Source organism: Lepidochelys olivacea, assembly GCF_965140295.1.
Source record: "Lepidochelys olivacea isolate rLepOli2 genome assembly, chromosome: 15".
NCBI classification, from domain to species: Eukaryota; Metazoa; Chordata; order Testudines; family Cheloniidae; genus Lepidochelys; species Lepidochelys olivacea.
The window spans coordinates 26,293,285-26,320,934 of record NC_140425.1 but is presented as its reverse complement, the minus strand read 5'-3'; the positions used below and the strand labels follow the sequence as shown (position 1 = coordinate 26,320,934).

The window sequence follows — 27,650 nt, the reverse complement described above, 5'->3', positions numbered from 1 at the left end:
AGGGCTCTTTCAATACTTGTCCTCTGGGGAAACCTGCACACCTTCAAAACAACAAGCCTGGGAACTTAAAATTCATAACTCAGCCAGAAACCAAAAGCCATGGACTTCACAGGGACCCTGGTTTTATAGCTCATTAAAACAACCTGTAACACACCACACTGCCTGCTACCCTTAATTGCCCACTTCAAACCCTTTATGCTTAACAATCTAACCCCCAATTGCCCAATTCATTTCAAGAGATCGCCTCCCACCTGCTCCCCCTTCTGCCTAAAAATCTATCCCAACTCGTATGTAGCTCAGACACTGCTCCCTTCCCCAGGCCTGAAGACGAGCTCTGTGTGGCTCAAAAGCTTGTACCTTCCACCAACAGAAGTTGGTCCAAGATATGACCTCACCCACCTTGTTCTTTAGCATGTGATTCAATACTCCTTTGCATCCACGCTTTCAAAGGATGAAGAACTGCGGGTTCTCCAGGCTTCCCTGTCCAGCCTAGAGTAGCACGATACCCCGAGAGACGTCGCTACGTCGATGTAAGTCTCCAGTGTAGACCAGCCCCCACATCCCTCAGACTCCTCAACATCCTCCTGCTGCTTCTGCGCTGCCAGCTCCTTGCCAGGCAGTACATAGAGCCCCCGCCCCCTGGAACACATACTAACCCTTCCATAGTGGCCCATTCTGACTTGAGTTTTCTCCCAAATATGGCCATATCGTTCTTATTTGATTGCCAAACAATGTGGCTGGGTTAATGGGAATGTGTTTAGGGCATTCTTTTTATTTTGTTTGGAAAACCTCAGCTGGGTTATTGAAATAGGGGAGAAACTGCAGCACAACAATTGCAGCGGGGGGGGAGAAGAGATGCACAGGGAGGGGGGTGAACGACATTTCCATGCGCATGCTCGAAGGACTTTGGGAGCAGCTCGAGCCCAGAGTGGCAGGAAACCAGAGCGGATGCACTAAAAGCCAAGTAGCACATTCAGGATTCCTGTAAGGGCTTGATGTAAAGTAATATTGGATGAATGTTATCCTTCAAACAGATCCCTTGTGGCATGCACTGTCCATTTCATACCCACGCCCGCCTCATTTCTAAAGCCTGCTTAAACAGCAGAGTATGTCTCCACATTTCAGATATTACCACCTACCTACTGAACCCACGGGGCCCCCCATCTGAGGCCCATACAAGTTTTACCTCTGTGAGGTAGGGAAGTGCTATTATCCCCATTTCACAGACACGGAGGCTCAGGGACTCCCCCACAGGATGTCCACGGCAAAGCAGGAAATTGAACCCCGGGCCGCAGGTCCCCGGCCAGCGCCCAAACTTCAGCACCAACTATCCTTCCTCCCTGCATGATTCTTTGTTTGAAGTCAATAGCGTGCAGCCGAAAAATGCCAGATTTACAACCCTGAGTGCGGCACCTTAGCTCACCAACAGAACAGGCTGGCAACACTGCTGGCCTTTCCCACATAGCCCCAGGGCACGCCTCCATCCTGACCTGCAGGGACCATCTCTAGGGGTCACAGAGTAGATCAGTCTCTGGGGCCAGTTCGGACCTTTGAATCAGATTTCTGGATCTTTGCGTATAAATGGTGAGATTATTTTTCACTGGGGTGTTGTATTTCGGGGCAGGGGGGGGGGGAGAAAAGAAAGAGGAGTTTTGACGATCCATAAAAATTGGATATTTGCTAAATCACAAGGTTTTCTCTGGGGCGGGAGGGACCCTTGCAATTGGCCTCAATATACGGATGAGCTCACGCTGAGTTGAAGAAAATGCATGGAAGCAGCTTTCCCAGAAATAGCTGCGTTTTCCTATCAGGAGCGGTGGCTTTTCAAAGCTTTGAGTCATCCTATGCCATCAGTTTCCAAGTTAAATTCCCAGTGGGGATTTTGGCTTAAAAACGAAATGGCCCCATCTGGCCCTCTGCCTGGAGCAGAAGCATGTGGCTCTCCATGAGGAGTAACTTTGACAAAAAATGTTCAGTTAAAAATTTGGAAGTTTGTGGCTCTGACGAGGGATTCGGCCTGCCTGTTGGGACCCGTTACTGTGCTCCGGTGCGAGAGGATCAGCTGCCTTTATGGAAAGTGGGCAGGGCCTGGGACTCGATCCTGAGCACCTTCACTTCCTCATGAGAGAGTTCCTGCACACCGCACGAGACTGGGAATCATCAAACCAAACCCAGGCTGGTGATATTAAACGGGTTAGGGAGGCCCTCCCAGCCCCTAACACACCAACTCAGTCCTGCAACCCTCCCTCACACAAGTCAGTCACCCACGTAAGTAGTTCCGTTAGCGGTGAGGCATTACTTGTGGTCTGGATCCAGCACTCAGGTGCTTGCTCAACTTTAAGCGCATGCTAAAGTCCCACTAAAGGCAGCGTGTCCCACTACCACGCTTTGCTGACGAGGGACTGTGTGAGTACTGCCCACAGGATGGACCCAGGGCTCTGATGTTATTTTATTGCCAACTTCTTCCTTTATAACAATGAAAGGTTTAGGGGGAAAAAATGGATCTGGGTAACTGAGGAAAGGTAAATTTAAGACTTACGGGCCAGATTCGTAAAGATAATTAGACACCCAATCCCATGATTTCAATGCAAACAAGGTATCTAGGTGCTTTTGAAGATCCCGCTATATATTCTTCATGTTGTTGTTCTTAGGGCCAGATCCTTGTCTGGTGTAAATCAACAGAGCTTCTGCTGACATCTATGGCTATATAGATTTACATGAGGACCTTACTCTTCTGCATCGTAAGTAATCTTGAGCCATGAAAGCGCACTGACGAGACAAGCAAGTGAAACAGGCAAGGAACACGAACTCCCAACTTGCCTTGCATATGCCCATCCCGCACACAACGCAAGAAAAGTTTAGCCGACACGCCATGTCTCTGCTGCAGATATTTAATAGCTCAGCAGTTTAACAGTCTGACACAGTGTTTACGTAAAACGAACGGCGTGTTTATACTGAAGTGACCACGGGGGACAAGAAATGGGTTTCTTTTGGGTGCGGGACAGCAGTCTGTACAAATAATGCAGTTGCTTTTTCGGCAGAGGGCAGGGGAGGGTGGGCATGGGAAAATGTTTCTCAGGACTGGCAAGAACTATTCAAGCTGCCCAAGGGCCAAGGTCATACAGTGAGTCACTCGCAGTCACTTGGAACAGGACTTCTGGCTCCCGGCTCCCTGCTTTAATCACTACAACATGCCGGTTCAAATGTCATAGCATCGGGGAAAATACAGCTGTGGTCTCCTGCACAGTAAGGATGGGCAGTTTGTTTTGCCGTCAGTGGAGAGGATACAGAATGTTCATTAGCTCTGACGCTTTCGAGGAAGCGGCTCTTTCACTGTGGAATATCTGAGTGCTGACTGCAACACCAAGCAGGAGAGCATATCCTGCTGGCCTGCCCAGGGACTCAGCCTGGGGGGTTTTGAACTTAGCCAGATGACTTCATTTACCTCTGAATCATCCTGGCCATGGCAGTTGGCTTCGTTAGCAGCTGATCTATGAAACTGACCCCGAGCCCAGCAGCCTGATTGATCCACTTTGGAGGAGGCATGAGGAGAAACATCCCAGGCTCCCTCTCGCTGTCTGAGTCAACCGGTGACTTTATATAGCCTGACAATCCACCGCATCCTGACGCTGCTCCCGGTTGTGCTGCACGACCTGCCTTCCTGCTGTTGGAGGGAGGTTTTCACTCAGGGCTTGTCGGCTTGGGGAAACCGACCGGCACAGCTACCGCAGAGTTACTACCGTATTGTGGCTTCTCAGATATGCTCCTCTGGCCAGGCACTCGATTCTGGAATAAAAGTGACTTTATTCCACAATAACTAGGCTCCATGAAGTAATGTGTAATGGAATGAAGTCATTTTTATTCCAAAACAGAGTGCCTACATGGGGAAGTTAGGCTGGAATAGCATAACCGTTATTCTACTAAAGCGAAGCCAGTCAGATTCTCCACGTACACAAGACTGAAACAACAGTTTCCCTCATACCATGAAGTGAATTTGAAGCTGAGTAAGTCATTGAAGGAGACTGAGCCCTGGAAGTCCTGAAGAGCTTATAGCCCCCTACCCCCACATGTGTGTATTTGTAATTGTTCCTGCATGTAAATGTCAATTAAACCCGGTGTTCGCTTCCGGTTAGTAACGTGTATAGTAATATTTGACCTAATTTTTTTTAAAAAGTTTTAGAGTGATAATGAAATTATATATTAGAAATTTGTGTTTTTGAAAAAGGTAAAAAAAAAAAAAACCCTCAGACTCCTAGAACCACAGGATTAGAGGGACCGCAAGGGTCATCCGGTCTAACCCCCGGCCAAGATGTAGCATTTGTTGTGTCTAAACCATCCAAGACAGATGACTATCCAGCCTCCTTTTGCAAGCCACTAGTGAAGGAGCGTCCATGACTTCCCTAGGCAGTCTGCTCCATTGTCCTATTGTTCTTACTGTTAGGAAGTTTTTCCTGAAATTTAATCTAAATCCGTTATGTTGTAGTTTGAACCCATTGCCTCTTGTCCTGCCCTCTGTGGCAAGCGACAATAATTTTTCTCCATCTTATTAAGGCAGCCTTTCAAGTATTTGAAGACCCCTATCATATCTCCCCTTAATCGCCTCTTTTCCAAACGACACATACCCATTTCCTTCAGCCTTTGCTCATGTGGCTTGCGTTCCATCCCTTTGATCATCTTGGTTGCCCGCCTCTGGATCCCTTCCAGTTTCTCTACATCCTTTCTATACACTGGTGACCAAAATTGGACACAGTTCTCCAGCTGAGGCCACACCAGCACCGAGTGAAGCGGTACAATCACCTTCCGTGATTTGCCTGCTGTGCCTCTGTTAATGCAACTCCAAACTGCATTTGCTTTTTTTGCAGCAGCATCGCATTGCTAACTCATAGTGACGCTGTGATCCACCACAACTCCCAGATCCTTCTCAGCCGTGCTGCTGCCAAGCTAGTTACCCTCCATTTTGTATTTGCGCGTTTGGTTTTTCTTCTCTAAGTGTAGCACCTTACATTTGTCTTTGTTGAATTTCATTTTGTTGTCTATAGCCCAGTTCTCCAATTTATCAAGATCCCTTTGAATGTTAGCACTACCCTCCAGAGGGTTGACAACCCTCCCCCACAGCTTTGGGTCATCTGAAAATTTGATCAGTATGCTCTGTATTCCGACATCCAGGTAATTAATAAAGATGTTAAACACCACCGAACCCGGAACAGATCTCTGTGGAACCCCACTTGAGACCTCCCTCCAATCTGACATTCCATTAATAGTTACTCTTTGTTTGTGGTTGTCTAACCTGTTATGTATCCACTTAATGGCAGTTCCACTGAGCCTGCATTTCTCCAGCTACTTATCAGAATGTCATGTGGCACTATATATCAAAAGCCTTGTACAAGTCCAGGTATATTATGTCCACAGCATTCCCCCTAACCACTAAACCAGTTATCCTGTCAAAGGAGGAAATCAATCCATGCTGGCTGCTCATGATCACCCTCCATCCTCCAGGTATTCGCACACTGAATGTTTTAGACACTGCTCTAGTAGCTTCCGAGGTATCGGGGTCAGGTGGACTGGTCTGTAGTTCCCCAGCTTCTTCTCCCCCCCCCCCCTTTTTAAAGATGGGCTCTACCTTAGCCCTGCTTCAGGCTTCCAGGACCTCGCTTGTCATCCCTGAGTTTGCAAATATTACTGCCACTGGCACTGAGATTTCTTTAGCTAATTCCTTCAGCACCCTGGGGTGAATAGCATCCAGATTAGTCAGAAGATCTTTAACATGTTCTTTACTTATCTTGATCTGCATCCCTCCCCCTTTTTATTGTCTATGATAACTTCATGAGTCATCTGGTCACATTATTTTTTGTGTGAAGACTGAAGCAAAGTAGGTGTTGAGCAGCTCCGCCTTCCTATCATCCTCTGTAACCAGCTCACCTTCTCCACTGAGCAGAGGACGCATACCATCCCTGACCTTTATTTTTTTGTCCAACCTATTTGTAGAAACCTTCTTGTTGTCTCTAACATTTCTTGCCAGCTGAAACTCATTCTTTGTCTTGGCTTTTCTGACTGTGTCCCTACATGTTCGCACTATTCCCATTATATTTCCTTGGGGACATGCCCCTCCTTCCATTTCCTGTATGGATCCCTTTTCATTTTTAGATAGCTAAAAAGTTCCTTGTGCAGCCACGCTGGTCTGTTGTGGCTCTTCTTCTCTTTCCTCTGCGTTGGAATAGCTTGATGTTGAGCCTCTAGCATTACAGCTTTTAGGAACTGCCAGCCCTCCGACTCTTTTTCTTCCTAATTGGTCTTTCCACAGGACCCTGTCTACTATTTCTCTGAGTTGGTTGAAATCTGCCTTTTTGAAATCCAGTGTCCTTGGTTTGCTGTTCTCGTGTCCTTCTTTCCTTAGGATCTTGAATTCCATCAGATCACGTTCACTTCCTCCCAAGTTCCCGACCATCTTCCCATTCACAACTAATTGATCCCTGTTGGTCAAAACCAGATCCAAAACGGATGACCACCTAGTTGTTTCCTCAACTTTCTGATTCAGAAAGTTGTTCCCTACACATGCTAAGAACTCGCAGGACATATGTTTTGAAATTATGTAAAGGTCTTCCAACAGATAGCAGGGAAGTTAAAATCCACCATTAACACAAGCTCATGTGTATTAGCTAATCTTGTTGTCTGCTTGTAGAACGCCTGACAAAACACAGACAAAAAGTCAGTATGTAATTAACTTTGTACTCTATCTGGGGTTAAGATATTAAGACTGTAATTTCAAGATTATGAATTGTCCTTAAATTGTTAAATGATCCAGTGCTGAAAGGCCAAAGGGCACAGCAGTGTGATTCTTTTCATTGAATTCAAAGTTGTTATTTTCGAGAGAGTTAGCATGTTGGTGACGGGGGAGTGAGAATGATAGTATATCAGATTTGCTCACTTTTCTCTCATTCTAGTTTGGAAAACATACTGAGCATTGCGCCCACATTCTGAATTAGAACACCAATCTCCTTGGTTCTATTACATAAACCGGAAGCAGCGCCTGCGAAGTCCCTGATCACAGCAAGAGCTATTTCAGCAGTAAATAGCTTTATGAGGAACATCCTTTGCCAGGAGACAATCGGCCAAAGCAGCTATGGGAATTTTTTAAATTTATTTTCTAATAACTAGACCACAATGACAGTCTTGACACTAGAACAGCTCATTTCATCTCATAATTATCTCCAACCCGCCCTGAACTCCCCTCTTTCCTCAAAGCAAATAAAACCACCATTATTGCCTTCTCAAAAGCATAAACAGAGCAACGAAAGACCCGGCTGAAATGCGATTTCTATCCGGATTCAGCTGCATGCTCTGCTACAACAAGAACTAAATTCATTTTTTTTGTTGTTTTTCTTTTGTTTAGTCTACTAACTCCCAGTTTCTCATGTTTAAATCTTTTCCATCTAGAAGGGCAAGTTCAATGCTTTAACTGCATCAACTGTAGTTAACAAGGCAGAATACAGACTGATGTTACAAAGGTTGTGTAGAAGACCCCTTTCTCCTGTTGTTCAGACAGCTGCAGGGTTCCTGCAAACCACAAATTCTCATACTGACCCTGTTTCATCTCATTGTTCCCTTGTGCTTCACCACCTCCAATCAACCCATGCACTGATTTCAACAGATCTATGACAGATTATACCAACAGAAGATCCGGCCATACAACTTTCCTTTTTCTGTGAAGCACCTAGCACACTTCTAGGCATTTGGTAATAACAACAGATTTAATAAAAGGCTTGATTATTCCACATACCCCTTCAAAACTTCCGATATGACGCTCTTATTTTAATCAATGTTCTCAAATTCCAAGTGCTTGACGTTTACACGCCTCTAAAAAGACAGAACCCTACTTCTAGTGATCATGCATAGGCCCACTTGTTAATTGTGAGCAAGCCCCTGGGGACTTTTTGTAACCAAGTATGGTTTATGACCTGAAATGTAAATAAAACACACTGAGTGAAGTATATGCAGGTATGTCACCACACAGGTGCACATCTACAAGAGGCGAGGGGAGGGGAAGTAAATTACCTTTCCCTCCCCATGCCTGTTACTTGCTCAACTCAACAATGAAATCAGAATTAGCTGCGTGCCTCTGATATGAACAAGAAACAAACGTGACCTCACATCCTATTGCTGTGACCTAATAAAACAGACTATGGTCAACAGTATAAAACATACTGCAGGCCACCATCCCGTGTCTGCAGGGAGATGGATCACCTAACAGGCCTTTTCCTTTTCTAAGTCTGAAAAAAAGAAGAGAAAATTGGGCCAGTCTGTGGTATTCATCATGTGCTAATTATTCTGATGTCTTCATGCTGTGGAGATCAAATTGGGGCAAAGCTACCTATCTCCCTTCAATCAGACAAGTACTTCTTATGGCAAGGCATCAGAATGAACTGCTTATGTTGGTAGTTTTATAGAACAAGAAAGAAGGGCACTAGCCTTTTATTCCCTCCCTAGCATCACGTTATCTAAATAGATTTCCCCCCACCCACCCTTGTATGAAATGGACAGTTCCTAAAGGTTTGGGATTCACCAGAAGACTTTCCACTGGGTTAAAGATGTGGGCTGAGACGGTCGATGCTGCTTAAGAGACGTGGACACCCAGTTCCCCTCGATAGCTTGGAAAATCTCAGCGGCAGAGTTAATGTGACCTATCAGTCACTGGCTCAAATTTAGCCCTGGAGCTGATGGCATGGGGTGACCACACGCCACTGCCAATTCTTTTCGGTTGTCTGTGAAATGAGTTCAGTGGTCTCAGCTTAGTTCCCAAGGAGCAGATACATCTCAAGGATCCATATCACAAAAGCCACTAACACAATGGTTACCTTTGCTGACAGTCTGAGGGAGGCAAAGATCTAAATGGCCCAAGGAGACTGAATATTGTTCTCACCTGTAAGGCTAGTGGTCCCTACATCCGTAGAAGTGAGGTGCATTGGTAGACAGCTTGGGGAAACTTGTCCTACTGCGTAGATTGTATCTACTGTGTACACAGAGGACTCCAGCCTCTCGGGTCTTTCACAAGCACTAATTCCCTTTTTAAATCGTCTCTTTTTAAAATCTACTGATAAGCTGGGGAGGAGGAGAATATATAAATGTCACCATTTCCCAGACGACAACGCCTCTTGAAAGCCAAACACTCAGTGAACCACTCTGACCACAGAAAGGCCCCAAATAGCTTTTCAATTCCAAGATTAAGGTCCTGATGGGAAGAGTCACTGTGGCCAGCAACCATGCCATCCACTCCCTGGGGAGAGGAGGAATGATCTGGTATGGATCACTTTAACCTGACATTTGTGGGCTGTGAATATAAAGGATTGTTGCTGTGTGGTCAGGAGGAGAGACCGGCTAAAGGTCCTGTGCATCCGTCTTCACCTCTTACCTGATTCTTCCCCCTTCGTCGATAATTCCTCCGCACCAGGTTCTTGTAGTTCTCATTCTTCTTGGTCAGGTAGTAATAGAGCACGCAGTCTGCCACCGTCTGTAACGACACAGGAAGTGTCCACATTTTCGACACCAGCATTCTTTCAAAGCGCAGGATCCCAGCACTGGGCGTTTGGGCACATGCTACACACGGCATGTTTCCAGACCCCAATACAGCTGGGTTTCCTTCGATTACTGGAGGTTTGCAGGGCAAAAAACATTCCCACACCCACCCAGAGCCAGGCTTTCCCTTGAGAGCTCAGTATGGGCCCAGCGATTTGGGAGAGATGCTCAGCCATGGAACAGAGTGAGCCCCCACACGTGCCCAGGGCACTCAACACCCAGCAAACTTTAAAGTGACGACCTGGGACCCCTTCCTATAAGTGCACCCCTATAACTGCACCCCACCCTATAAGTGCCAGAATAGAGCACTAGATCCCACAGTTGCTGCGTTGAACACATTTCGCTGACATATTGAGTCCTCTGCATTCAGAAGCTGTTGCCTGGATTCCAATTACAATGCTCAGAGAGAGGCAGGCACCGGCCTAGAGGAAGGACTTATGGACCAGTTGCATTAGAAAACAGGAGAAAGGGGGAGGCTGGAAGACGACGGTGCTTTAGTACAGAAGGCAGCTGCACAGTGAGGCGGCTCTGTCGACAGGATGAATACCTGCTGACACACCTGTCACATTCACGCATGGAGAATACAGCTGTTTGCAAAACAGAGTCTGGTTGTTCTAAGGCATTAATTGGATCCCTTTCTATAGCCACGATTACACGAACACACACCCGCTATGCTCTCTAGAGGAGGGTCTTTGTGTCTGTTACCCTGTTTGCTAGTTGGGATGAGAAGTGGAGCTTTCTGCTCCAGAATCGGAGTGCGTTAATCCAGGCTACGATGATATTCTCCTGAGGCAGAAGTTCTGCAGCCAGAAGTTGGTTTGCAACTTGGACAGCCAGGACAATAAGTGGCTGGCCATGTCCTAGCAGATCCCATCCTTTCAGAGAAAGGGCAGTCTCTCTGCTAGCGCACTGGTCTGGGACTCAGGAGACCTGGACTCTATTCCCACCTCTGCCACTGACCTGCTGTGTGACCTTGGACAAGTCACTTCTCTGCTCTGCACCTCAGTTTCCCCATCTGTGAAGTGGCAATAATGATGCTTCCCTCCTTTGAAAAGTGTTTGAGATCTACAGGTCAAAAGTGCTAGGACTGGAGTGCTAGCCTAGAAACTTCCTTCCCAGAGGCTGCAACTTTGTGCCCATTTAGGATTTACTGATATGACACCACCCAAACCTCCAGGCTGCCCTGCTCTGGTACAGATTACTCGTCTTGTCTTGGGAGGAACAGAAGATTCACTATCTTCTGGGGTCTGCTTTTCAAATACTTCCTTTGTTTGTCCAACTAGTGGGGGTCAAAAAAGCCCCTTGGTGTAAATCAATCCACCAGGAATGTGCACTAGGGAGCTTGGGCCATTTCAGTGTCTACCCACCACTAAAAACCTCTTGGCTATTGATGGTTTTTCAGAATTAAAAAAAGAAAGAAATGATAATGCAAGAGATCAGTGGGTTACTGTTCACAACATCTCTGGGGCCCCACCCTGAGTTGAGACAGGGGCAGCACACTGGACAGGGCACGCCGAATGTCTGCAACCCCCAATACATGACAGTCCAGTCAATGGGAGATGCCTACAAAATGTGAGATAAAGCAGAGGCGTGGGTTTAGGTGCCCAGACAGTAGGTTTGAAAATCCCGACACCCTGAGCTCCAAATCCCTTCAGAGAGGACTCCGCCTCTCATCTTTCCAAGCTAAGCCAAAACCCATCTACTTCATTTCACGTGGGGTCATTCAGATGACACCATAAAAACTAAGGTCCTTGCCTGCTCTCCACAGACACTCCAGTCCCATGTCATCTCATAAAAATAGGGATATGTCCTGATGTCCTTGGCCAGCACTTTCCCTCCTCTGGCTACTGTGCAGCCACCTCGCTGGCTCCCTCTGCTGCAGAAGCGACTGCCTTTCCACAGCAAGTACCGTTACTCTGATTCTTTGGTGAAAGAGGCTCTGTGGCAACACAGGGCTTTATAAAAGAAGGCTTTTCAATAGGAGGAATAGTTCTGTGCATTAGATACTTTGGGAATGGGTGCAAGAGAAACACTTGAGATAAATGAAAGACAGATAGAGACAGAGAAGGGGTTGAAAATCACTTCGTTACAAACCAAACCAACTTACCTTCCTGTCCAAAAATGAAGCAATCACACCAAAATTCTTTGGATGCTGCATGAACCTAGAGAGCAAGAGACAGAAGGTTAAAGTGAAAGCCTGGAGACCTCTTTGTTTGTTCTCCATGTTTGCCTTTGTGATCCCAAGCCCTGGCCTTGCAGCTGCCTGCGCACTCCATCTGCTGGCAGAGCTAGCCTTGAATCCTAAAGTCAGAGGGCAGTGGGAGGGAGCTTTTCAAGTGACTCATTGGTTTGAAAAAATATTTATTTGTCCTGATGAGGCAGCTTCCCAGAAAGAGGAGAACTTTAAATGTAGCCCATTCAAGTTTTGTTGACTGGGAGTTGAAGGTGGGGGAGAAAATGTCTCCTCTCCCCACCCCCACCCCCAGTATTTTGGCTTTTATTCCACAGGTTTGCATAGCGGGGCAGGGAAGGACAGAAGAAATAGGACAAGAAGCTTCAGCATCTTGAAGCAGATAGCACCATGGAGCGGTCTTCGGCAATCGGCTAAATCACATACCACAGGAAAGCCTAAGAACTACTCCACTTCGTGCCAGCCTCTCTCAAGCCCTGCCAAAGGAAAGAGAGGCCAAAGATTGCCACTGATTCCCTTTGAGTGCCAAGCGTAAGAATGAGCGAGGAGTTTGCAAACGGAAAACAAATGACCTGTTTCGAGGAAGTTCCAGGGAAATCACGAAGCATGATTAAAATGCCTTGGCATCACCAGGCCCAGCTGCTGGTCAGAAGTCCTCGGGGAGAAGTGACAGCCAGGCATGGCAGCTGCGCTCCTGGGAGAGCGTCAAACTCACTCAGCCCCTTCCAGTAAAAGACCCAAATGCTCGCCTGCCTGTTTCCCTGCAGTTTTGCTCACGCAGCCTGAGAAAGGCAAGAGGTGACAATTCTGACCCCACTGAAGTCAATGAGAGCTTTGCCATTGACTTCAATGGAGCCAGGGGTCCACCAAACAAGTCCATCAGTGCTAGCAGCCCAGGGTTTTGACCCCACTGCCTGCCTGCCATTCATCGGGATGCGTTCTGAGCATAGCAGCTCACACAACAGACCTGCATAGCCGGGCCTGGTGTTCTCATAAGGAGGGTTTGGAACAATCCCCTCCCCACCACACACAGCTGCTCTGCAGCCTCATGGTTGCAGTAGCCTCTGCTTGGGTAGCTGCCCCCTTCTGCAAAGCTATGGCTGCATCGGCTACCCAGTGCAGCCACCCTCCCCAGATGCATTTTCCCCATCGTCTGATGAACTGATAGAGTCGCCAAGAGAGGTTAGGAGCCATGACTTGATCATGAGATTTCCCCATCTATATTCTTACGATGGATGATCTCCTAAAGAATACGGGGGTTAATGAAGCCACCACCTGCTGCTTGGTTTATGCTGCAGTTGAGCCCAGAGCTCTGATGCCAAGAACACCAGCCTGCAGCTGCAAAGACCCAGTCTGGCCTGAGAAGGGGAAGGACGAGAAAAGACCGAGCACAGTCTCCCAAGCAGGATCTCAGTAGCTGGCAGTGATGTGCTAAGGGAACTCGGAATTAACGTCTGGCGTCAAACCGGCAGCCACGTAAGTGACCAGCAAGAAATGGACTGATTCTTAAGCAAAGGCTGAGCAAACGTGGTGTGGGAAATTGGACATCCTTTGAAGTGGTTGCCCAAGGCAGGGGTTTGCCTGTAGGAAAGGGTCCTTAGTGCAGGTTTCACTGTAATTTAACAGCTTCATGCCTGAAAAACATCCCATGGTGCAGAGAACAGAATGTTCTGGCTGGTGCCACATTACCTCTGCACTGGGTGTGGGTGGTGAATGGGGTCTTGGAAAACTATTTCCTGGGCAGCTCACCTGAACGCAACTGTGACCCATTCTAAACCACTCCTATTTCCTCTCACCTTTCGGCTGGCATGGCAGGGGGCTGACTACTGTAAGAAACACCCCAGGGATGACTCCAGACTACGAGGGACAAGGGTTCCAAATGTTGCCAGCTAACGAAACCTGTCTGAACAGATGCATCATCGCTTGAGTCTGTTAAAGCCTGGCTTTTAATGCGCTCTCCCCCCCAATGTTTAAAGACAGCACAGTGGGTAATTAAAAAGCGCAACCCCAATTGGGGGGAAACAGCCGCCTTTCATGTGTTATTTCAGCTTGTTGCTGGAACTGCAGGACAACACGAGTAGTTAGCAGGCTTCTGAGTTACCCAAGAGATTGAAAGCGCGATGGAGGTTTGGAGGGACTCTTCCTCCTCTGCAGAACACACACATGGTGTCAGCCGGCTCTACCCCAGCTGGAGCAGCTAATAGCGACTCTGAGCGGCTGCACCTCCAGCAGGGAGAAAGGCTACAATGCAAAAGCAACAGCTCCTCTAATTAACCCCTCTTCTTTAACTAGTGGGACAGGACTGAAGAGCATTTGGCATAAGCTATTCCTGGCCTGAAAGGGAAAAACAAACTGGTGCTTTGCCAAAGGAAAGCAAGCTTAGCTATGGCTAAGGACTGTCTGTGTTTAAGCAAAATACCTTCCCTGGGTTCCCCCGACAAGACTGCTCCCTTAGCCTTAGAGGAATGCAGTGGAATGGAAATTCAGCTGGGAGAAGTTCAGCACAATTCAGCCTGGCCCAGAAATGCCCCTTGCTGGATTTGTGCTGCTCCCAGAGCGAGTGGCTCTCTGACAGCAGACAGAACACAGCAGGTCGCAAGTCAAACCTTCCTGAGGGCCGCCTATGCAGTCACACGTCTGACTTGGAGTTATGGGATTGGCAAAATCGCTGCTTCGGGAAAACTCTCGGTAGACAAGAGCTGGACCGTACGGGCTGGCTGCTCCCTCTGATGGAAGGCAGAGGGCTAAGAGGCTGAACGTTCTAATGAAACATACGTGGGACTTGAAGTCCAGCTCCCGAGCTTGGTTCTGCTGCCGATTCTCTGTACGACCTTGGGCAAGTCAGAACCTCCCTGCCTCGGTTTCTCTGAGAGTGTAAGGTCACTGGTTAACTCACAGGGGTGTTGTCAGGTTTGAACGATCGATGTCTGCCCAAGGCTTCACAGACACAGAGCCTGATTCTGATCTAACTGCACTGGCTTTATTATCCCAGTGTAACTGCTGACTTAGGTGGAGCGATTCCTGATTTATACGTGCTGAAGTGAGACTGGAATCAGGACCCAGACCGCCCTCAGGATGGTCATTGTAATCAATGACTGCAGCAGAGCTGGAGCTAGTCAGAGCTGCAGCCAGCAGATGGCTTTCCCGGGGCAACAAGGGAACATAAATGGGGGCACTGAGCATGTGGGAGGTGGCCAGTGTGGAGGATGGAGCAGCAGGAACGCAGCGCTTGGGAGCTTACAATAAAGGCCCCTTTAAACATAACCCATCTGCAGCTGCAGGCTGTTACGTCAAGTGTCCTAAAGCGCGAATCTAGACAAATATCATACCACATGCTGGAGAGCTCTTCTGTGGTATGTGACTAAAGGAGAAACTGAGATGTTAAAAAAGAATCAGAGACACTCTGACAAAATGGGATCACATCACAGATCTGAGGCTGTTTGTCCTGTACTAAACGTATAAACAAATGGCTGATCAAGAAACTTGGTTTTACTGCAGTTTTATAAATATGCATGACTCTTCATATTCAGAGCAGAGCAATGCAATGCAAAACAACAATATGCTTTTTCAAAGTCAGCACTTGCAAGGCTGCTAACACTCAGATATACTTCTGGTACCATGGGTGAGTTGTGCTTTCAAAGAGACCCTGATTGTCTTCAGGCAGGGCCATACTTCCATGCTGTGTTCTTTAGGGCAGAAACTGTTTTCTCCATTGTGTGCGCCACAGTGCACAGCACAATAAAGGAAAACCGGGGCTTCTAGCTGTAATCACGAAAACAACAATAGAACAACAACGTGACACTCTACTTCTCTACTGGCACCACCCACATCCAAGTTTGGGACAAGCTAAAAGGGCTGCGTAAAATAAAGCAACCTGAACCTTTGTCCAACTTGAACGGAACTGGAATCTGCCTTAAGTTCTGAGTAAGTCTGGTTAAACTGACCCCAAGATTGTTGATCTTCAGGACAGGCCACAAGGGCCACCTATTTTTATCTGAGTGTACCAGTGATGAACGGCTGCAAGACCCAGGGTCCCATTGGGTTTCATGGGCTGGAGAGATTGAAGTCAGGTCAAGCTGAATTGTGTCAATGTCTGTAAATTGTATTGTACATGTGTCTTGCACTTTGGACGGCCCACCCTGACAAAAATGAAACCATCATGCATGGACGATGCTACAGTCATGCACGGAATCTTCCAGTGTCATTAACCAGGCCTGATCCTTGCATTTCCCTTAATTTTACTTTAAATTATTAACCCTTGCATCATTCCAGGTGCAATACTTGCCGTTTTAATGGCCTGGGAGACACACAATATACTTAAAAAGGCTAACAATACAGGGTTTTTAAGAAGGGTTTTTTGGTGCATCTTTGCAATTGCTTGCTTCAGTTGCATGTGGAAGTAACTATGAGGAAGGCCAAAGGTATTCCTGACATGGAGAAAACCAGGACAGACTGGAAGTCTCCAAAGAACCTCTCCAGATAAGGCTTGAGATGAGCTGAGCCCAGCGACCTTGTCTAGTTCAAAGTATGTATTTCCCTTTTCATATGCAGTGTGTCTATTCCAATGGCTCCCCATACCAAACCAAACCTTTAGATCGGCTCCTCTTGGGCATATTCTGGCTTGCACCTGGGTCCTTTTTCCAAGGTTCAGTCTCACCCAGGTTATCAGACTGCCTGGTAGAGCTAACACCATTTGGAGTTTTTCTAAAAAACCTTTGTGATTCACCAGTCATTGCTACCTACAGCCCAGCAGCCATTCAAGCTACTGCAAGGAATTCAGCTTCCAAAACACACTGCAGTGCACGCACTGGTAGCAGCCAGGATGTCATCACAGAATCTACCACTGCTTTCCACTACCACCATATTGCCTGCACAACCCAGGGCCCAGTGCTCAAGCCGTTATCCAGCCCGTACGTCACACTTCCCAACACCTAATTCCCATTGCCTATGGTCGGCCACTTCTCACTCCACTCACTTTTCCCGAAAGGTCTCCTTCTCCTGTTCGCTCCACATGTTCATCACCTGCCGGTCCTTATACACCTTCATGGGGTCATCCATCAGGCCGTTCATGTTGATGAATTTAATGCGCTGCTGGTCAGCATCGTATAGCATGGGGGGGATGACGGCTAGCTGGCGCATCTGCTTCTCCAGGTTCTTTGGGAAAGAAAGCAAAGGGGACGGTTCTCATCAGCATTACAGAGCCCATGGAAGAATCAGAGGGGACAGATGTTCATAGGGAAAGGACAGGTTGTGGGACCAGGAGACTTTAAAGGCAAGTACTAGACAGCTTTATTGCTGGAGTAACCCTAAATTTAATATTGAAAGAAGCTGTCACCCTCAGCAGGGAAATAGTTAATCTTCCCTTTGGAAATAAAAGGCTCTTGAGACACATTGTAAAAATGTTTGACCCAAGGAAACCAACTCCCATGCTCAAAGCTAGAGACAGGCAAAATCAGGGCTCCCCGGGGGTTTGCAAACCCTTGTCAGTCAGTCTGGGTTTTGTAAAAATCATACAAAGAGTGGCTCAAATCTCAACCGCACAGTTTGGATGTAAGCAGGAGAGGGTCCAGTTTTGCATATATCTTGGTCTGAATGTTATTTTGCAAAGGGGGGGACTGAAAGGGTCAGGAGGTGGAAAAGATGGGTCTGGAGCCAGTCTCATTCCATGGGAACCTTTCGTTTTTATGAAAACTTTCCTAACACCCTCCTCCATTTCCCTTCTGCTCTCAGTGTGGTTTGAAACTCAAACGACAGCGTCTTCGAAGCACTGGAGACAATAACTGAATGGACTTCTCCACACAACGCTCGAGCCGTATACCCTGTATTTGCTACGAAGTGGGTCTAATTGCCACTCGGTAACCACACAGGCTAGAGTCAGGTTCATGTCTGACATTCACCCAAAGGCCACTTTGTCCGTTCATGGCACAACTCAGCCACCATTTCTTATTGCCACGTTAGATGCTGAAACAAACGGCAGATTCTCCGCTTTGCCACCAAAAGTGACAGCCTCTTGCTGTGCCGTAATCCCTTTTTTCCCTTACTGTTAAACACTTTGGGGCAGATTCTGACGCCCTTACTCTAAATTTATTAACGGCAGCAAAATTCATGAGCAGTCCCTATTGACGTCAGTGGAGCTCTTCACGGTGTCAAACACGGACCCAGTGTGAGTAAAGATCTCAGAATCTGGCCCTCACTGATTAAGGACTGGGGAAGCTCTGGAGTGGCATGTTCTGACCTTGATTTGTAACCAGGTGTCAGTACTTCAGAGAACGCTGAACTGCTAAGACTCCAGAGGGTTGTAAACCTAGCCAGAGTCTCTTACTCTGCAAAGAGTCTTGATGCTTCACTATCAAATTCAGGCACAAACTCCACATCCTAACACAGGAGATGATGGGAGTTAGTGCCGGTCCAAAGAACAGGAGTTACAGCTGTCTGGCATAGCTCTCCGACGGATACAAAGCTGCTTCCTCTTAGCTTCCCACATCCTCAAACTCCACAGCAACACCTCTGACTCCGGCAACGCCTTTGATGACATTCAAAATGCTTACAGCTCTCAAGGATGTTCTTTTAATGAGAGGTAAGCGCCAGTTCTCACTTAGTGAGCGGGTTGGCCAGGACAAACACAGGCTGGCCAACAACATTTAACGAGCAGAGCCATAACGTGTAACGACATAATTAGCACCAGTTCAGCTCACGATGGACCAGCCCCAAAAGAGCAGCGTTGAATCAGATCTCCGATCTGTTCGGTGCTGGTCTTGGGCAACAGCTAAGGCTCTATCTTCGGCCAAGTCGACCCTAAAACGTTAGGTGAACCCAGCGACCTTGCTCAGGGCTGTGAAAACTTCACACCCGAGTGAGGCAGTGAAGCCGACCTAACCCCTGGTGCAGCCTGCGCTAGGTTGATGGAAGAATTCTTCACTGGCCTAGCTACTGCCTCTTGGGGAGATGGATTAAGGGCAGCAGACCCCTCCCATCGCCGTAGGGAACGTCGATACGGAAGCTCTGCAGCTGTGCCGCTGTCCCAGTTTCAATATAGACGTAGCCCAAGCTTGGCAGATATGGCATAACGCACATTCCAGCTGTTTGCTCCATCTCACTCCTCTGTAGGAACGTTCTCCACAACGGAGCACCAGCCCTTGGCTGTGGGCCCACTCGCCGAGTACTTTAGTTCCTGGAGGAGATCAGTGCCAGGAAGCGCATCAGGCCCCCTCTGTGAAGAACAAATGGAAGCATGGTGCCTATCTGTCCCTGAGAACTAAGCTCATGGGTCAGCCTCTAACTTGGTCAAAGCAAACTCCCTCCCAGCCAAGGGCACAGCAAGTACATGCAGGAAACATCTCCGCTATTGCTGGGCAGCAGTTGCTGTCTCTTCCCAAGCACGAACCCATTCTCGACAGCTTGCGATCAGAGCCAGCCAAGCGGAACCCTCGCGAAACCAGATCCAGGAGAAGCCAATGTCACTGGGACAGCCTGCGATGAACAGAGCACTCAAGAGAGTCAATCCGACTGGCTGATGTACAAACCATTCATCCCATAGGAATCCCCTGCAGGAAACCGCATCTCCCATTAAAATATTATGCATAAACCTGTGCTGTTGTGGGAGTCTGTTCCCCCACCCCCGATTTCAGTTTAAAAGAGTATCCGGTTTGTAGGAACAATGACCGGCTGGAGTTGATGGCCTGAGACACATTTGAGTGCAAAAAATGCCCTGCCACCTTGACTGTTATTTCATTACGTGAATTCCTCTTAAAGATCCTGCTGCTTCCTAGCAACGAGGATGGGGAGTGAGATGAGGTCAGCCCTGATGGGTGCTCCAGTGGGATGCTGCTTGCTTGCACAGATTCTGCTCACACTCCCAAGCCCCGCTCAGGGTTCTGTCAGGGAATCACATCCTGCGTATGACAGTGTTTACTAAACACAGCCGGCCTGACATTAGTTGAATGCGGCACCAGCTCCACCGTCAGGGTCTGTTGTGACTGCACTGAGTTCCCCAGAGGGAAGGGGGAATGGGGCGGGTGGGAAAAAAAAAGGAAGGAAAAACGGCAACCTGGTCTCACCTCTTGTTCCGAGAGCCCATCGATAATTTCTGACACCTCGTGTTCGCTGCGTGCGGCTGACATGGAGAGACCGCTGCCCCTCTGTCCTACCCTGCTGGGAAATGGCAGTGAAACACTGAAAAACGTATGCCCTGTCTTGTACTTGGCACCGCGCCTCGATCATTTCCCGGGACTCCTCGCATTCGAAAGGTGGCGCAGTCAAAACAGGGAACAGAGCCTGCCCTGGAGGCGAGAGGGAAGACCTCGCACACATGGCCTACAATTAAAGAAAACCAAACCAAACCCATGTCCTTCCCTGCGTCTACCTGGAGACTTAGTGTGCGGCAAGCCAGGGTGCAAATCTGGAGTGCGCTAGCCAGCTGCACACTCAGCAGCAGTGTGTCAAAGGAATTTCCAGTGCGCAGGAGCAGCGTCCACCTGGCGACTTAGGGCCAGGCAGGATATTGGGCTGTACATTCACACCCTGGCTTGCCACACGCTGCATCTCCATGTAGATAAACCTTTAGATTAACTCGAGAAATATTTACAATCCATATGACTTTCCACCATAGTTTTGCATTTCATTCATCCTGAACACTGCAATAAACCAGTCACTGTTTCACTTCTGCTTCTGCTCAGCTCCAGGTCATCTTGCCCACTGCGGTTGAGATTGGGCTGCAAATGCTGCAGGGAAATGCTTAGACCCAGACACAGAAAGCTTTTCATTAACCATTTTTTTTTTTAAAGCATGAAAAACCTGGCTGTTAATATTAGAATTTTTTTTAACGCTTTTCTTTTTAAGCAGCTAAGCCCTAAACATGGGGTCTCAACTCCCGGACAGAGCCTACACTCTTTTATTTAACTACACACACCTTTTTAAAAGCTAAAAGACAAAGAAGCTGTAGGGTGGGACTTTTACAACTCTGCTCGCACTGAGGTCAATGGTAAAACTCCCACTGAATATGGCGCCACGCTAAACAGTCTGGGTCCTGACTTGCTAAGGCTTCTTAAGCCGACAACCGGCTGGTTTCAGCGAAACAGGGCTGAGGTCAGGACCCCTCTCAGTGAGGGGCCATCGACTTTGGCAGCACCTTCTCCTCTTGCTCTGGAACAGCCTGACCTTCGGGGCGCTTCTGAAGATGAGGTGAGTTGAGGAGAAGTAAATGAGCTGTGGGGATGGGAGAGGTGGTGGACAATGCTGATCACGTGAATGGAGCGAGTGAGCAAGACCTTTAACATCTTCAGATCTTTTGCAATCTTTTCTACCAGTTCTGCAAATGCTTGGCCTCTGAGCACATACCTAGATCAAACCCTAGATAAATTTTTAACTATCTACATGACTAAATAATTAGACTGCGTCTTCCCACCTTGATTTGAGCCTCCTAATATGGGACCAGGTATACCCTCTCCCAGTCAGATGTTCAGAGTGATGAACTAACCCCATGTGTCATGATGTGGCCAGCCAGGAAATTAACAACACAGGAAAAATGGAGATCTGGATTCTTGAAATTCCTCCTCCTCTGTAGACAGTATGAGCTATGCTGATCCCCCTTGGGGAGAAAGAACCCGAGTTATTTGTTCATGGGGCTCTGTGGTTTGTGCATCTAACAGTTATTCCATTGCAGGAGGAGGGGGTTTGTTTCCCCGGGACCCACCCCCCGCCATTTTAGACCATATTTGAACCCCAGCCCCCTATAGGCAAAGGAGAAAGGCTGCCTAGCCTCTTCCTACCGCTTCTCCTCTAACCTCTGCATGCGCTCCTGGAGTTCCCGCTGCTTCCGGATCTCTGGGAACTGCTTCTCATAGTACTCCCGCACTTTGCTCTCCTTGGCACGGCGCCGGGGGTTATTTTCAATGCGCTCCACTTTCTTTTCCCAGGCTTCCATCAGCTGGTCATAGCGCTGGCAAAACTTCTGTTCCTGAAAGGGCAAGTGAGAGGGGGAAGATCAGAAAACAGCCCCAGACAGAGCAGCTCCTCAAGCCCTTCCCTCGATGGCTTGTTGGGCTGAAGAGCAGCCAAGCCGCAGAGAACAGTAGCAGGGTTTGTTAGGTAAGTTGCACAGGGCTGGGGACCAGAAAGAACAAGGAAGCTCAAATCAAGTGTTCTGAACAGAGGAGATTTTGTTCTTAGAGTTGGAAAACTTCCACGATGTCCTTGTCCTAAAGGTCCCTTTCTGAGTGGGACTTTGCTTTTCCGAAGCACTGAGTATCTCCAAACACTTTACACACATCCATCCATTAATCAAAGCCAGTCTCCCCCCCACCCCCACCCCAACAAGGCAGATACGGTTCTGCTAGGAGATGGGATAAGATACACATAAGGAAACTGAGGCGCCCAGAGAAGACAAAGGACACAACGCAGGAGTAGAAGGCCCCCCACGTCCCTGATCTAATCACTGGATGACATTTCCTCCTGCAGACTGTTACTCTCATTCACTGTCTTTATCAGCAGCGTTTAAGAACATGTGGTTACAAGGACAACACACGCACTTTGGGTAGGTCTACACTGCAATCAGAGGTGTCCTTGCAGCTTAAGGAGGCAGACCCACGTTAGCTTCCATCTAGCCAGCAAGGCTACAAGTATCAGGGAAGATGTGGCAGCACAAGCTGTCCAAGTGCACCAGGAGTTCATGGCACTACGTCTCCGCTGCTGTCTGTAGCTGGGCAAGTGCGGATACAGCCAGCACAGGTAGGCCTGCCCGAGCGACAACCACACACCTCCGACTGCAGCGCAAACGTGTCCTAACTACCAACGCTGGAACTAGTCCTTCCAACCAGAACAGTGGAGCAAGGGCCCCGTTCTCCTCTTTGTTTCACTCTGGACAGGGCCAGATAAGCACCTAAGGTAGGTAGGTAGGCAGATGTACTTGCACCGGGCATGCAAAAAACAGAAGCTCCTTTGAAAATCTAGCCCAAGATCGACACCTGCTGTCGGGTGTGCGCTAACGCCTCCCACTGAAGGCTTTGGAAGCTGCAAACCCATAACATGGCTGGAGTTTGTTCTAGAGCAGTAAGGAAAAAATTAACCAAGACATGCATTTCACAATCCCAACCACATTACCATCACCATCCGCATTAAAGTGGAGCCTACAGCCCCAAATGAGATTCAAGCCCTATTGGGCAGGCACTGTTAAAACACTTCCCCCCCCACCCCCCACAAAGGCTATTGAAATCCCTTTGCACCAGCCCCATGAGAGGTGGTCCCAGCCCTGAAGAGCCTGCAACCTAAACAGACAAGACACACAAGGGGCACGAGGAAAACAGAGAGATGAGATTTCAACTGCATTACAGTCAAGGCCTGAAGCATTTTGTTTCAGAAAAGAATCGCCAAAACCGTAAGTACCTCCAAGTAATTCCCAGGTGGAGAAGAGCAGCACTTGAGTCAACACAGCAGGATTAATGAAACTTCAGGGCCAAAGCTGCTGCAAACAGAGTCTCCGGGGGATAAGGAGCAGAATATGGCTGGTTTCTCCCGTGGATAAGTTAGAGCATCTCAAAAAATATCCCTATATTACCAAAACTCATCAATACTCAAAGTCCTGCTATTGCCACAAAGATTTTACGGTGATTTTTCTTCAGTCTTCTATGCCCTGGTGCATCTCAATCAGAAAGGATGAGAAGAAAGAGAAAAAAAACCAAACAAACAAAAATATACCAGAGAGGAAAAAAAACAATCCATAAGAGCTGTTCCTGAGGGAATGGAGTCAACCTTTTGCATCCCCGACATGAAAGAGCAAACTAGAAGTGTCAGCACTAGGTGCTGGCAGGCTTCCATGCCCTGTGGAAGTCAGTCAGTCTCAGTCTCAGTCTCTCTCTCTCTCACACACACACACACACACACTTACTTACTTTTGAGAATTGGAGGCCATTTCTTTGGAAGCCCAACCTGAAACACTGAGGGGAAATTGGATTCTCGTGATAGCTGGTGGTTTTTCTTTAATAATTAGCGCACTCAACTCCTGTACAACGCTTTCAGCCTTCAAAGCCCTTCACCAATGTCAACTGAGGTTTTGGTGAATTCAAGCGCTGCCTACGAGCACAGAGCCCTGGATTCTTGGAGCCACGCATGCGGTGCAAACTCTAGCCACAAACGACCCATGGAGAATTCCCCTGGCTGACAGAAACACCCTACTGGCATAAAGCTGGACACGACTCCTTCCCCAGCACCCCACCCAGAAGAGGGGATGTGGTGGGAGAAGGAGGGGCATTGAGCACCCCACCCAGAAGAGGGGATGTGGTGGGAGAGGGAGGGGCATTGTGAAACAGAGCTCAACCAATTCTTCAGTAGAGGTAGTGATAAGTTAGAGGCAACAGGGAGGTGGAATTCGGGCACAGGGGAAAATTGAGTCCAGGCGTGTTCAGCGTGTCAGTGCAGACATCCCAACCCAGCCTCACACCGCACCCCAAACCTGACATGGGGGACCAGCCTGCCCCAGAGCTCCACCAATTCTTCCATGCACATTCCCCATCAACCCACGCAGGACATCCTAAGCATACAACTAAATCCAACCAATAGTAGGGATACAAAGTGATTCTACAAGCAGGGATTCTGTGCATTCTGCTTCCTGTCCACTCCCAGCAAGGTCTTATTTGATGGCAGGGTGGGTTTCCCAAAAGACACAATGGAAGCCCGACTGCTTAGGACATTTATATACTCAACCAGATAGCAGGCTTGATCGGAGAACAGACCAACAGGAGAAGTTCTCCTCCAGCAGGAGTGGGGAATCACAGAGGCTGGATATGAAAGAGACCTACTATATTCTCGCCTCCAATGTACTATTTTTCCTTACTTTATATTCGCACCTGTGCTCTGCGCTGCCCAGTTTTAAATGACTCAAGCAATAACTGGTAGGTCTTTTACATCTCTAATGTCTAAGGATCATTTATTCTCTTGGAAGAAGAGACATTTGGAAAAACTTCCTAACTGTCAGAGTGGTTTTAAGCACTGGAATAAATTGCCTAGGGAGGTTATGGAATCTCCATCATTGGGGATTTTTAAGAGCAGGTTGGACAAACACTTGTCAGGGTGGTCTAGATAATACTTAGTCCTGCCTTGAGTGCAGGGGACTGGCCTAGATGACTTCTTGAGGTCCCTTCCAGTTCTATTATTTGTTTCTTCCCTTTAGGGATATAAAGTTTAATGGGGTAGACAGAACCCGAGGAAATGCAGAAAACATAGTTCATCCCATTCCCTACTGGCTCTGGTCATTTTACAGTATGTACATACACACACACTTCCATCAGTATGCAGGAAGGTTTGCCTGAGTAGCTTCCATTGCTGCTCAGCCCATACAGTTCTGTTCCTTCCCATTGGTGTAATTTAAAAGACTGTCCTTCTCTGGACACTAAAAATACCCTGTTAGCAACACTAAAGCGCCTAACCAGGAAACCAAGGTAAGAGCGAAGGCGTTCAGGCCTGTTAGCTTCTCTGGCTGCTCAGAAGGTGTGGTAACAGTGAAACAGAACAGTCCAAGTGCAAGGAGGGGGGCGGGGCGCTGATTGAAAAACATGGCTCTGCAGGCCAGATTCTGCTCCAAGTTACACTGGTGTAAACTCAGAACAACTCCATGCAACTTCCTTCTGGCACAGCCATCCCCCTGCCCATAGGGGCCCACCACCACCATATCCAAGCACCTCCCAAGTATTATGGTTTTACCCTCATAACGAACGCTGAAGTTTCACTCCGATTAAAAGGTACCCCCTCCCTCCATGGGAATAATACTCTCTTGCATGCTAAAGCCTAGGTCACACCTTTAAGGCAGCACCCTGAAAAGGGACCGTGTGTAAGCAGCGCCCCCCAGAGGGCACTGGGCCTCAGACACAATTTATTCCCTTCTTCCCTCTTGCTCTGGGTGGGAGGCAGTAACTTACTGCAGCTTATTCCCACTGTTATGCCTGGCCAGCCCGTTCCCTGCAGAAAGACCTAAGTGAGGAGCAGCGGCTGGCGCTGCACACTAGACCCACACCCAAGATTCAGGGAGGTCGTACTTGGCCACACAGTGGGTGGAGCCGTCCATATTTGGCTGGGGAAGGCAAGAATGCAGCCCAGCCATAACCGAGCACTCCCCCAGCTAACCAGACAGGCCCTTCCAATGGTCACGCTTTCATCCTTCATGCTGGGGTTCAAAGCAAACTCAGGTCCAAATGAAGGCAACCGGGTTTGCCAGTGGGGATTTTCAGGTTTCATTCTGAGTGACACTCACCCACTCTAGGCCAAAAATCAGGAAGTGAAAGCAGATGCCACTTTACCAAAATTCAATAGCCAACCCCAACCCCCCCCCCCCCCTTGCGTCACGGAGTTCTCTAGTTTGGAAAGAGCTTATCAGCAACTGATTTCTTCATCAGTCATGCTCCGGGTCACGGCATCCAACACATCGCAAATCCAGATTTCAAAGAAATACAACCTCCTCTCCATCAGCTGTGCCCCACTGAGGGGGGAAGGTCTGCAGCTGTTAGCTTCCCCACAGGTCTTACTCTCATCCAGTAACTTTCTCCTTCGAAAGACGCCTGACTGAAAGCTTTTGATGTGAGTGGGAATCTCTCCATTGACTTCACTGCGTTGTGGATCAGGCCCAAAATCTTGAGTGGGTTGCCATTTGCCATGCAGATGGATCATGTCATTTATACTGGACACTTCCAACTCCGGCGTCTGTTGTACAGCAGTTTCAAAGCAGGGGAGAGCAGCCACGTCATCCAGAGATGAACCCGGGCTCTTTTCCTATGGCCCCACTCCCCACTTGCGTTGGTTATTGTCAGAAATGGCACCTCGGTGCGGGGAATGCGTGCTCACTATGTAACCCGAGTCATACTGACGCACCAGCCTTGCACTGAAGAGTCTGCGTCCCTCGCGATAGGTAATCCTGATCTGGTGTAAGCGAGTCCATCTCCTACTGGAGGCAACAGGAGCTGTGCCTGCTTACCCCAAGGCCAAACTTGGCCTGATGTGACCTGCTTTGCTCCTCACATCATCAGTAACATTTCAGTTCCAGCACCTTGACTGCCAGCAATGATGGTGGGAAGCAGAAAGGACGCACAGCTCGTGTCTAGAAACTGGGTTGGGCGTGCGACACTGACAAGTTCGAAACTGCATGAAGTGACTTGAAAACTCAACGATTGGGACCCCAGAACCTGTTCACCTAATTCAGACAGCTGGCTCCCCAGGGCAGGACTCTGCCATTTGATGTGTCCGGCTACAATGACTCACAGCATGGCTGCAGCTGGCCTGGGCCAGCTGACTTGGGCTCACGGGGTGAAGAATGCTGCGTAGATGTTGTGGCTGGGGTCCGGGTTCTGGGGCCCAGAGTTCGGGTGTCTACACCGCAGTTTTACAGCACGGAAGCCCGAGCCAGCCGACGTAGGCCAGCCCCGGGTGTTTCACTGTTGTGCAGATGTACGCTAAAAGCCCAGGCCCAAATACAGTGCTCTATAACTAATACACTAATAACTCAACAGGGGAGTTCGCCACTTCCCTGACCCGGATAACTGCACTTATTTTGGGAAGCAGGAGGGCGGCTACCGCACTAACCGAGACTCTTCCCACTTGCCCGGAGTGGGACCGAAGCGGCAGCTCCCCAGGCAGGATCTAGCTCTCAGCACGAGCGAGTGCCACCAGGGCCCAGCTGTGCCAGGTGTCAGGCCCAGGGAAATGAAAGGGGATCCAAGCCCTAACGCCCACTTGACTGGGCTGCAGATTCCGCTGTTTCAGCGTCTCTGTGTTCAGTGCTTTGAAACATTCAGCTTTTCATTTGGCACAAAAAATGACTTGGCCAGCTTTGCCCCTTCCCCGCCCCACCCATCAGCTCATCTCGGAGCGGTATGTTTCAGCCTGATTTCCAAACCCGTTACCTTGCAGC

General features: G+C 48.4%; 1 protein-coding gene across 13 annotated transcripts in view; it reads right to left on the bottom strand.

Moving 5' to 3' along the window:
- NCOR2 (nuclear receptor corepressor 2) overlaps nucleotides 1-27,650 on the bottom strand; it is a 399,104-nt gene that overhangs the window by 121,331 nt on the left and 250,123 nt on the right. For 10 of the 13 annotated variants that reach the window (XM_084649222.1, XM_084649223.1, XM_084649220.1 and 7 more), the window contains 5 exons: nucleotides 21,529-21,716; nucleotides 19,819-19,909; nucleotides 16,737-16,915; nucleotides 11,678-11,732; nucleotides 9,407-9,505 (listed from right to left, as the gene is read on the bottom strand). In XM_084649222.1, coding sequence (XP_084505348.1) covers nucleotides 9,407-9,505; nucleotides 11,678-11,732; nucleotides 16,737-16,915; nucleotides 19,819-19,909; nucleotides 21,529-21,716 — 612 coding nt within the window. Of the gene's footprint in view, nucleotides 1-9,406; nucleotides 9,506-11,677; nucleotides 11,733-16,736; nucleotides 16,916-19,818; nucleotides 19,913-21,528; nucleotides 21,717-27,650 lie in introns of all 13 variants that reach the window. The other 3 variants (XM_084649229.1, XM_084649221.1, XM_084649230.1) reach the window with 2 other exon arrangements.